Source organism: Parambassis ranga, chromosome 17 (genome assembly GCF_900634625.1).
Source record: "Parambassis ranga chromosome 17, fParRan2.1, whole genome shotgun sequence".
NCBI lineage: Eukaryota > Metazoa > Chordata > Actinopteri > Ambassidae > Parambassis > Parambassis ranga.
In genome coordinates, this window is record NC_041037.1 from 4546285 (window position 1) to 4558758 (window position 12474).

Below are 12474 nucleotides of genomic sequence, written 5' to 3' on the forward strand. Positions count from 1 at the left end.
AGAAATACTGTGTGTGTGTGTGTGTGGTTTCTTTTTTGGTTTGTTTGTTTTTGCAGTACTCCTGCTGATTCCTTTTTCCACACACAGGTATAGACTACAACTTCAACCTGGACGACAATGAGGGAGTGTGTGACCTGTTTGACATGCAGATCCTCAATTACTGACTGCAGACAGTGACTACTGTCTACATATACATATATTGAGATATACCTTTCTTGTCATGTTAAAAAACACACACGTACAACTTTCAGCATACTGCATTGGCCTCAGGCCAAAACAAAGCCAGACTGTATTTACCATAAGGTATTTACACAACCATCAGTCATTTGGGTAATTATTTAAAACATTCCAGAAAAATTAGGTGCCTTAAGCCGACACAAACCTTCAGCCTCCTGCTGCACTTTGTATTTTTCCACACCAAGTGGAAACCCTTGAGACTTGAAGATGACTGCTGTACTTTGTGCAGTCAATATTGTTGTTTTTCTTTAGTTGATATTTCCAGTAACTTGTATTCAATACTGGCTTCTTTTTGTCAGCACAGGGTTTTGATTTAGTTGAGGGTTTGTAATTTCACCTAAACTGTTTTGCCAATTTGTTTAGGTCATGTTTTGTTGCCTTGTTGATGTAAAAATGCCAGAGGAGTTTCTTTTCTAAATTACTGGTGCGCTGCCATGTTTAAGCTTCTAAATTTTTGTTTTAAATTTGTATTATCACAGTTGAATATTTAAATATTATTGGTTCTAGTTTGTTGAAACCGAAGCTAGTTAACTGCCTTAAATGTAATTTAAGAATTTGAAAGAGTATAAATGGCATTTTGTATATATATTTTTTTAATTACAAGTTTTGTTGGATCTTTTTTTAAATTTTTTTTTGTAAATAAATTGATTTAATCTTGATTTTCACACACAATCCCCAGTTTAATTCAAGAAAACATGATCTGAACCTGATTTGGAACAGTTCCTTCGTGGGTTGTCAAGGTGGTCTTGTACCACTCAGAAGATTGAGATTATCACATGTTATTCAGCAGTTTAACAATAGATTCAAACCTTTCTCTCATTTTCTGTAGTTTAAGGGTTATTCTCGGTTAAACAGATGGTAACTGTCAGTCAGATGGTTTCCTTAAAGAGAGCCCTTGTGCCAGGAAATGGCTTGCAGCAACTCTTGATGTGAACCAGCTGGATAGAGAAAGAAAAACAAGTGTGAAAAATGCGAGACCAAACATGCCACAGAAGAATGGGAGACGTTCAAAATGGCTAAACTGTGAGCTGCTTTGCTAATATAATGTCATTACTAGACTGCAAAGGTGCTAAATATGAGTGTGGTTAACCCTCCTTAATGTGCAGCTGTGTATGCTGATTCTTAGTCACTCCGGAATCTGTTATATCCGTTTTATCGTCAACTCATGTTAGTTCATGAGCGTAGCCGTGACACGGAGGAAAACTTTGTATGCAAAAATGTGGCTTTCAGATGTTCTGAGGAATTCAGGGAACCACAGTGATTTTCCCACAACAGAGTTCAGTCCCACTGGATGTTAAATGTATCTGGGTAGATAAATAAATGTTATCGCTCAGATTTCAGGAATGAAAAGTCTCCTCAAGCAGTGATTGAAACATTAGAGAGAAGCCAAGTTTCTGATCTGATTCATAGTTGCAGGCATGTGTATCTGCATCTGGACTATGTACTCGGTTCACTATAATTAAAACAAGCATTACTTTAACACAACAGGAGAAGGCCAGACAAGAACATGTTTCACCTAAATGGAATGCAGTGCAGGTCGGGCTTTACAAGGTTTTAGTTGATTTGTATGGAAAAAGGGATCACGTTACAGTTTCAGCTGAATTTTACATTGAACCTGTGAGCTACTTTCATTTTTGTAGACCTATTTTATTTAAAGTTTGTTAGGAACTGGACAATTACACACAAGACATAGTTATATAATTGCCTTTATTCTCCTGCAGTAAAAAAAATCCTTGCAAGGAGTCAGTGTTAATAGAACAAGACTGTTACTCAGCAGTAACAGCCTCAGGTTTTGAACATGCTGCAACAGCTACTCTTTCCTCTTCAAAATACTACACATCAATCTGCTGTTTCTTCAGTGGATAGTCGTTTAGATGTATAGTTATATGGAGAAGGTGTTTGTCTCTTGGGATGCACTGTGGGAGTTGAATGAAATCTCCACACGGTCCTCCTCTGCAGGAGTTTCCCCTCTCCTTCTGGTTCTGTTCCGTCTCTTCTCTCCAAACCTCTTGGCCACTTTCATCATGTGCTGCTTGAAGGAAGACCCAACAAAGGCATACAGGATTGGGTTAAGGCAGCAGTGAGTCAGGGCCAGGCTTTCTGTTACCTGAGTTGCCTGATCAAGCACTTTACTTGTCCCACAGTGTGTCACCAAAGTGTAGACAGAGTCCATTGCACGGTATACCTTCAGCACATTGAAGGGCAGTTGAGTGACTATGAAAGCTCCAACTACTATCAGAAGGACATGCAGATTCTTCCATTTCTTGCCTCTGTTCTCAACTGTGAGGCCCTTTAGTGCTCTGCCTATGGTCCAGTAACAGATCACCATAACTAGTAAAGGAAACAGGAATCCCAACAGCACCTCAGTGACCTCCAGAGCAGCTTTACCACCTCGAGCCATGGATGGAGGATAGACAGCCAAACAGACACTTCTGTTAGATGTCCATATCACATCTGAGAGTATCAGATCAGGAAGGCCAAGAAGACCTCCTGTCACCCAAACTGCTAAACACACCTTCCAGCAGTGTCTCCTCGTTAATGTCCTTTGAAGCCACCCTCTTTGGTCTTTACCCTGTGCTCTGACTAATGCTAAGTAACGATCCAGGCTGATACAGGCCAAGAGCATCATGCAGCAGGTGAAGTTCACTGTGTAGCAGGCTGACACCACTTTACAGACAACATGTCCCAGCTCCCACCCTCTTGCTGCATCTGCAGCCCAGAAAGGCAAGGTTAGAAGCAAAAGCAGGTCGGCCACAGCCAGATGGCTCAAGAATGCATCTGTCATGGTCTTCAGGCGTTTGTGGTAGGCATAGACAGCCACTACTAAAGCATTTCCAGCCAGCCCAACTACAAGACACACTGTGTACATAATGGGGAGGAAGATCCCAGCAAAGGACCGGATGTCGCCCTTCTCACACACGGCCGGGTAATCATCATAGCTGAAGTTGAAGCTGATGTTGCCGTAGTAGTAGTAATCGTCCTCCAAAACATCCATGCTGCTCGGATAAAGCTGTAAGGGAGAACATTGTTTTTAGTCTAGAAACATTGAAACTTGTGTTTTGAGAGACAAAATATAAAAACTGAGCACTTTTTTGGGGAAAATACATGTAAAATAGAAATACTGCTCCCTCCACAGAGCTGTGTGATTGTAATTACAAAGCTGTGTTGTAATAGCATCAGTGGAGTCCTGACCTGAACCCTTTACTGAGGTAAACATTGTGCATGCCAACTGCAGAGGAGGATGCATAGTTTCCACTATTATTAGTGTGAAGTATCAGATTCCCCTGCTTTTTTATGGTACATTGCAGTTGTATGCTATTTTATAGGGGAATACTTTACTTTTAATGAATACATTTACTTAACAGAGACATCCTGTCCCTTATGGTGAAGTCCAGGGGACTTTGTGTGGTCATCAATCAGTGAATTACACACATTGGGGTTTGTCATAACAATACTTTGGTATCATTGATTGTCATGTTTTGTGCTCCAGTGCCAACCTTAAGGGAAAAGTGCCCAAAACTCTAGTTCCTCATGTGGCCACTTGAGGCTGACTCCATAAGGAAGTTAATCCACATGGACCATGCTAAAATGTCCAACTTTACAGCAGCAAGAAACATGTTAACAGTTGGGTGCAAAACCTGTTTTGTTCTCTAATGAGAACTTCCACTTTAACTGTGTGTTTTATATACCGGTAGCCAGATAAGGCAAAAAGTTATACAGAATAAATTAGCTTAGTGTAGACAAGCTTCTGTCTGAGGCATCTCCGCTGTACAGCTAGAAGGATACTGTCATGGTACCTGTTTGGGGAAATTGCTGGTTTTTATGCACGAGTTTAGTGGAGGAGATGTACACACAAACATCCTAATACAACAATCCCCTCCATGTTCTTGGTTACAACTTTGTGCATGCTTTTAAGCTGATGGCCAGCCTACTTCTGGTACTTGTTAGAAAGGTGTTTTTACCCCTCACTGGCTCCATTTGCTGTTTTAAGTGTGATTTGTTGGGTTTCTTGCCATATATTGAAAAGTCTGCAAAGACACCCATGTAGCCATTACATTTACATTACCTAAATAATGCATTATTGTTATAACATATTGTTATGTCACATTTTTCCTTTCTCCATTTGAAGGGAACTTTTGTGTGACTAATTTCAATCAACAAGCTACACAAATTGTACTTGTGTACTTGTGTGTAATCTGAATAAGTAATCTAAATACTTTATACTCCATCACTGACTGGAAGTTAAATGGTTAAATTGGTCATAATAACATTAGAGACTGTAAATTACATTGACAAAATCTGCAATTACAGTAGTAAGCTTGACATTATGTCTTCAGTGGACTGACACATTGACCCCTTGTAGTGTTTATTGTTTATTTGAACAGAAAGTAGATATTCTTATTAATAACTGAGGTCAACCTGTATATGTCCAGTTGGTACTCACTGTGTCTTTGGTCCTTGCTGCTCCAGGAAATGAGAGCTCCACTCAGAGCTCTCTCTACTCAGCTGTTTGTTTTCAGAGTGGAAGAGGGTGTGTTTAATTTGCTGCAGTGCGGGGTGGGTGGGTGGGTGGAGAGAAGAGAGTTGTATGAGAAAGACCTCCGACCTTACACTCAAATAATCTAAACCTAAGTCTAACCTGCACACAGATTTCACAGAGATATGTAATAACACACATTATTAATATACATGCATATAAACTATACATGTCTGCTATTCCAAAAAAAAACGATTTTTCTATTTATATAGAGCAGGAAAACTGTGTAACTATCTCAAGTGTAAAAGTAATGTTACACATTTTTCAATGGAATCCTTTTCTGCTCTGCACTGCTGGATATACTTTTATTATTGCTAAATACGAATTGAGCAACATTGAAGGAGAACAGGAATTCAAACAGACTGAAGCCATAATCATTTATCACAGGGTGATTTAAAGTAAAGTTGTGTGACATTTGTTTGACTGCACAAACAACAACAAAAGACTGGAGCATCGCATGTGGGTAAAATAGTGAAGTAGTTTAAATTTCACTGCAGGCTGAAGGACAGGTTCACAATGAGCCAGTTTGAAGTACAGCAGAATACCGAGGCACAGTTCTCTGTAAACACACTTCTGAGAAAGATGACTCAGACAGATCAAAAGTCAAGTGACAGAACAGAAACCAAGCCAGACCAAACGATTAGTTTATGAAAGAAAGTATCTTGTTTTTTTCTTTCGTTTTTGATCAAGAATAAACATGTTTATACTTAGATGGCAGCAAAAAAACACAAAAAAGGAGAAAAAGAAAAAAATATTGCTGCTTGTCATCACATGAGGCCTCTCTTTTTTAGGCAAATGGGTGATTATCTGGTCAAATTGAAAGTAGTTCTGATAGTTATGTTTTATTATGTTTTATTATAAAGCCTACTGTGCAGAGTCCACCATGTTTCTAAAGGAAGGATATTTTTTATGTCCAAGTGTATTTCCTACATGGTTGAAAAAGCACAGCTGACTTTATTGCTGTCTGTAATTTTACTGCTAGATGCCAGTAAACCCAGACTGCATTGTTTGGTGTCTTTGTAATGTGGTTGTATGATGAACTCCCCAGATGTTCCTTGCCATGACTTGTGGTCCTCAATTTACCAGACATATAGACAAATATATAGACAAATGATAAAATTTCAAGTTTATTAAAAAACTGTAATATATTGTTTAACAAAGATTATTCTGAAAACAACAGCAGTAACAGAAGTTGACTGACAAATTTTGTGGCCTAAAAACAAAGAGATACAGCTCTTCTTAGAAGCAGGTGCAGTTTAATTTTGTAGCTACAATAATGCAAATAATTTTGTGGAATTTCCAATCTGTAAATAGTTATCACTGTCTGAGAAAAAGAACAAGCTTTCTCTCCATTGGTGGCTACTACTAACCCAGACTTTCTCCCATGACGCTGGTGTCAACAGAAAGACTATTGTTTTTGATACTTTTACAGACACGTTTGAACAGTTGTTCCATGTCTTTGCTATTTTTGGCAAGCATGTTGACAAGTTCTGTCCATAGAAACATGTTTTGACGTGTGCAATTTAGAAATGACCAGAAGTAGCAGTCAGATAGTACACACCAGGGTCAATGACCAGGAAATAAGTGTTCTTTTCACATTCTTCTTGGAGGATTGTTTCCATACAAAACAGGAGTTTTGGATAACAGAAGTTATTGAATTCCAACCTTCTGCATAGAATAGCCACTCTGACTTAAACAGCATATGTCTGTCAGGAGAGAGCTGTATGATCTCTTTCCCTTTGGGACACAGACTTATCAATCAGCATTTGTAACAACAAAGCGACAGTCATATTAAATTGTGTATATAGCAAAGGCATCTATGAAGCCTATTTGGCAGATTATTCAACAAACAAAGTGTTTCTGATATAAGGACACAGATATGTTTCCACAAACAGTGGCCTCCTGGATGAAAAACTGAAATTAGTGCAGGGATTAATCTCTCATGAAAAAGATGGGAGACATATCGCCTGGTCGGTAACTGGTTGGAAGAAAGAAAATTGTTTTGTGTTTATTTTCATGCCAAACACTCATTAAAAATCTTGCTAGAGCTTGTTTTCACATAAAAGATTACCTTTCATAATGTTGGGGTTCTGGCTGTGGTTCTGGTCGTCGCTGTTGTAATATTTGCTACAGAAACAGTTGAGGAATGTTACAAAGCGCACACTTATATTGATAAGCATATAAAACTAATGGGTACACAAACAACTACACCAAACCTTACAATAGACATTAAAATCTGATCTTCAGTGATTATTTTCATATTTAGATTCAGTAAAATTATGTTTTTCTTGTTTTTATATTGATAATTCAGACTCTAATGAGATGCTGATATTTTCCTGTGGCCTGCACTGGTGCTGTGACTTTCATGGATGTCTTAGACATAAGCAGGTTCAGCCTTTTCTGCCAGGAGTGAATGATCTTACCTGAAAGCTGTCACCACATTTTCCTGTGTTCAAACAGTCTCTCAGTTTCTCCCTTTGGCTTCTCATATTCTTCTGCAGCTCAGTTTCTTCCTCTGACTTAAAAAAAATAAGGTCCATAAAGTCCGCATTCAGTTTTTTTAATCATGTTTGTGATAAATAATGTTGATCCAAATAGCTTTAAAGCTTTTCTTACCAGAGGACGAGCTGCCAGTGGAGAGGCAGCTGTAACGAGCAGACACAACAGGACCAACAGCAAATGTTTATCCATGCTAGATGAATTGACGAGTTTGATGCAAATGGGAAAGTCACTGGCCTTTATATACTCACACACTAACATGTTACTTCCGCGAGGGAATGCAGGGTGTGCACAGATAAAATAAAAAAGAGGCCCACACATGTGGCAGGAGATGGTTTGTTTACTTTCTCTAATTCTATCATCATAATTACCTTCTGTTTGATGTCTCCGTGCTTCCTTCCGCTGCAGACCCTCCTCAGATGTTTCCTGCTGACAAAAGTAAAAACACATAAACATTGTTGCAACATGTTGTAAACATCCAAGAAGTGTAACAAATAATCCTAACTGAAAAACATATCAGGGATGTACAAGAAATAACAGTGTTCGTCCTCTTTAACTCAACTTCAAATCATAAAGTTCATTCTTTTGTATGTACAGTGGCTTGCAAAAGTATTCATACCCCTTGAACTTTTCCACATTTTCTCACATTATGACCACAAACATAAATATATTTTATTGGAATGTTATGTGAAAGACCAACACAAAGTGGCACACAATTATGAAGCAGAAAGAAAATTAAACATGAGTTCATTTTTTTTTTACAATTAAAAAACTGAAAACTGTAGTGTGCAAAAGTATTCAGCCCCCCTGAGGCAATACGTTGTGGAACCCCCTTTTGCTGCAATTATAGCTGCAAGTCTTTTGGGGTATGTGTCTACCAGCTTTGCACATCTACAGACTGAAATCTTTGCCCATTCTTCGTTGCAAAACAATTCAAACTGAGTCAAATTAGATGGAGAACGTTTGTGAATAGCAGTTTTCAGATCTTGCCACAGATTCTCGATTGTATTTAGGTCTGGACTTTGACTGGGTCATTCTAACACATTAATATGTTTCATTTTAAACCATTCCACTGTAGCTTTGGCTTTATGTTTAGGGTTGTTGTCCTGTTGGAAGGTGAATCTCCGCCCCAGTATCAAGTGTTTTGCAGACTCCAACAGGTTTTCCTCCAAGATCGCCCTGTATTTGGCTCCATCCATCTTCCCATCAACTCTGACCTGCTTCCCTGAGATTAAATTACACACAGGTTGACTGTATCTAGTCATTAGGTCAACATTCGATCAGTCAGAAATCATCAGGCAACTTCTGAAGGCAATTGGATGCACTCAGAGAAAAGGGGGCTGAATACTTTTGCACACTGCACCTTTCAGTTTTTTATTTGTAAAAAAAAAAAAAACTCATGTTTAACTTTCTTTCTACGTCACAACTGTATGCCACTTTGTGTTGGTCTTTCACATAACATTCCAATAAAATATATTTATTTTTGTGGGAATAATGTGAGAAAATGTGGAAAAGTTCAAGGGGTATGAATACTTTTGCAAGCCACTGTATTTATGTATTTGTATTTATATAAAACTGTTGTTTATTATTTTGTGTTGTCTGTTTCTTTGAGTGATAATAAGAGTGTAGACAACAAGGACACTTACAATGTCTTGGCATAGTGTGAGTATTCAGCTGAAGGGAGGACAATGCTGCAGCTGCTTTAGCTCTGACAGAGGATAAAGCTGGTGGACATTATCCATCAACTGTGCTGCTGAGAGCTAATACTGACTCTGGCTCTGTTTGCTTTCTGACAAAATGATTCAGCTCACTGTTAAGTTTATGGCCTTTAATGAAATGTGTTGAAAACTGGCAGTGTTTATTTAGTCCACTAGTAGGCAGTCTTGTGTTACTGTTGCAGTGAGTTTGTGCTGTGGAAATTAGGCCATGTGCAACTGTTAGTCAAGTTTTTAACATTATTCTGACTTAAATATCAGTTGTAGCTAACTCCAACACTGTGTGTGCCTTACAGGAGAGTTTTACTTTGTACTGGAAGCTCTCTCAATGATCCCAAAGGACAACCACAAGACAATCGGAACCAGCGGCACTGAGAGATCAAATGACCAAGTGATAAGTAAGTGTTATTTTTGACTTGTAATATTGTGTTTGGCTACAGGCTGGGGCAGTGATTATGTTGCCAGGTTTGACAGAATAATATATCTAGCCATTGGTCTGATGAAATCTGGCCTAACATGCACAGGTGTATAGAGAGGAGTGTGGTGGCTAATGACTCCAGACATACACTGACATTTGTGTCATTTCATTTTTTGGTTTTGGTTAGGCATTAAGGAGGACTCTTACTGTGACAAACTTGACATGATATATTCACACAACCACATGAGGGCATTACACACTAGATATATATAGGAAGAAATATGTCATGTATTCCAGGTGTATGGACTGTTGAGTGATTATCTCTACAGGCTAGGTTTTTCTGTCAACATAAAACACACGTTCATTGGTAGACATACTATTTTATTTGGTTTTTATTTGATGGAAGTCCACATGTGACAATAGAAAAAGAAAAAAAGCTTAATACTTAAAGCGCTTCTACATAATGGCAGCAGACATGCAGTGCAGGATTAAGGAGGATTATTGACCCATATTGTAGATATTACATATTAGATATTAACAAGACACTGCCAATGCTATGTTCATGATACAAACTACTACTACTGTGTCTTCTCTTGACCGGCCTTGATTTTGTAGCGAGCACAGAAGGGTGTTTAGATATTGGAACATTTACAATTTCTTTATTCAGTTGTCAGTTGCAGGGTTTGACGTTGGTTTGATCTGTAAAGAAACAGAGGGATGGCATCATTTGATGTTCATCTGTGTGGCCCACTTCTGTTTGCAGAGAGTTATTCTTTGACACACTCACTCATCCACTTCCAGCAGTGCTATATAACACACATTTAACACAAGTTTGTTTTTTACATTTTGTGATTTACTCTGCCTCACCACTTTCCCATTTGTTCGTTGTTTGTGTGGAGGAACACACAACACAAAAACCTGTCATTATATGAGGCATAGTTTGTTTTTTTTAGGCAAATTCAGCACTTTGTATTCAAAATGTAGGTAATCTTTTTTTGGTTAAAAAAACACTACCTCCATTGGTTGTATCATGCTGATGAGAGTGCAATCACCCGGGTTCTGGCCACAGTTGAAGGGTTCTCGCTTGGCTCTTTGTTTCACCCTTTCATTGCCATTTACAGTCATTTTCGTGCCCTAAAAATGGATTTTAGAAGAACAACATTACAGAAATCCCAACATGCACCACCCTGCTTGGATCTTCTTACAGAGTAAAACTGCTTGTGTCTGCCAGCCAAAATGTGAAGATGTCATTGAAAAAGAATAAATCTGCTAAACTTTCTTACTCCTACAAAGACTCTAAAAAGAAAGATCACAAAAAAAACATATTCTGGAGATTCTTCTTTTTATACTGAAGGAGACAAAGAAATGATTCAATATTTTATTATAAAACAGGGAACATTTGATTAGATAATGTCACACTGCATAACAGAATAGTTAACCATTATATTTTTTGCTTAAGCCAGCTCTGTTTTGGCAACACCTCACACAGCTGCTTCTCTCAACACTGAAATTATCAAAGCAGTGAAGCACATGTAAGCACATGGCTTTAAAATCAATGAATCAAATTAGTTTGAACTTGTAAAATCAGACGTTGATAGGTGTATTCATATATATATACTTATACATAACTACCATATAGTTAATAATCAGCTTTACATAATGCATAAGAAGAGAACATGTATGAGAAGTAAAATAAAGTTATTTGAACATAGAAATAACGAAAAGACATGCGTCAGATCTGTGCCCTGCGATGGACTGGTGACCTTTCCAGGGTGTACCCTTGTGTCTCACCCGTAGTTAGCTGGTATAGGATTGTTTTCAAAATGTAGTTATTATTTTATTTGGTCAAAAAAAAATTTACCCCAACTGGTCTCCAGCCGAAGATAACACAATCACCCGGATTCTGGCCACAGTTCATATTCTATATATAATGATATATAATGATTCTCGCTTTGCTCTTTGTTTCACCCTTTCTTTGCCATTTACAGTCATTTTCTCCACCTTTAACAAGAGCAACATAAAAATGGATTATTCCAAAGAAGAAAATTAAAACAGAAAACCCAACATGCACCACCCTGCTTGGATCTTCTTACCAGATCAACAGACAGATGTTCTTGATCAGCTTTGAGCAGAGCAACTGCATCAGTAGAAATGAAGACCGCGGTGAGAAATAAAACCTGCAGACATAACAGCAGCAGCATAGTTCTCTCCATGACGAGCAGAATCTGATGCAGCTGTGAGGCGCGAGTATTTATAGACGAATCTCTTCCACGTGGACACAGAGGAGGGAGTACCAAAATGAGGTCTGAGCACAGAGTCTGATTTTATCATAATGTTTACAGTCTCGTGTTGGACTGAAATCTACTCTGCTCTTTAAATGTCTGCAGCATCAGCACTTGAGTGAATGTGTAAAACTTTCTTGTAGAAGTCAAAGTCTTTTTCCTCTCTCAAGAAATTGCCAATAACATCATTAATACTGTCAAATGGCTACCATTGAACTCCTTTTTCATCCAGACGTATACTGTGAGGTGACAAATCAGGTTAACAGGGTGTAGACATGTTGGACAGTGGTAGTACCTCTATGTATATGCAGGTTGAAGCATTGTGGATAAGCACTGCTGTCATCATCTTCTGATTATTCATGATTTCTGCTTGCAGCTGTCTCAGAAATCAACATGGCCTCTGTAACAGCCTGCAGCCTACAGCAACCATCACCTTTTTTGCTGAGTTCATTTGAACAAAAGACAAAATCTTTTGGTATTCACTTTAAAAATGGCTGATTGTCTCTCGACATGTGCCATTGTCTGCTTGTCATGAGCCCTTGGGAGTTGTAGGTCCACTGAGTTGACCTCTTGGTCATTCAGCATGGAGGATGACTTTGGACGCTGTATTAGTTATTTGAAAAAGTCACTTCAGTGGTCTCCTGTGTCCACTTTGTTTATATTAATATTATAAAACCTCTTCCACATGGAAAAAGGAAAAGCAATTAAAAGGGTGTGTGCAGAAGAAAAACAACTGGTTGATACGCACAGCTGAAAAGTTGTTGAGCCATGTGTTCCTTTTACTCT

At 38.3% G+C, this 12474-nt stretch overlaps 2 protein-coding genes across 4 annotated transcripts in view; one reads left to right on the forward strand and one right to left on the reverse strand.

Moving 5' to 3' along the window:
* Window positions 1-12474, forward strand: part of e2f5 (E2F transcription factor 5) — a 68551-nt gene that overhangs the window by 5155 nt on the left and 50922 nt on the right. For 2 of the 3 annotated variants that reach the window (XR_003671964.1, XM_028426701.1), the window contains one exon: window positions 9285-9386. Coding sequence is in view for 2 of the 3 variants with exons in the window: in XM_028426701.1 (XP_028282502.1) it covers window positions 9285-9386 (102 nt within the window). In the remaining variant the exon portion in view is untranslated. Of the gene's footprint in view, window positions 1-87; window positions 695-9284; window positions 9387-12474 lie in introns of those variants that run through there. The other variant, XM_028426702.1, reaches the window with a different exon arrangement.
* Window positions 1931-5052, reverse strand: ackr4a (atypical chemokine receptor 4a). Its single transcript, XM_028426699.1, has 2 exons — window positions 4682-5052; window positions 1931-3247 (listed from the first exon to the last, which is right to left on the reverse strand). Exon 2 carries the CDS (start codon window positions 3230-3232, stop codon window positions 2120-2122), a length of 1113 nt encoding a protein of 370 aa, XP_028282500.1. The 5' UTR covers window positions 3233-3247; window positions 4682-5052; the 3' UTR covers window positions 1931-2119.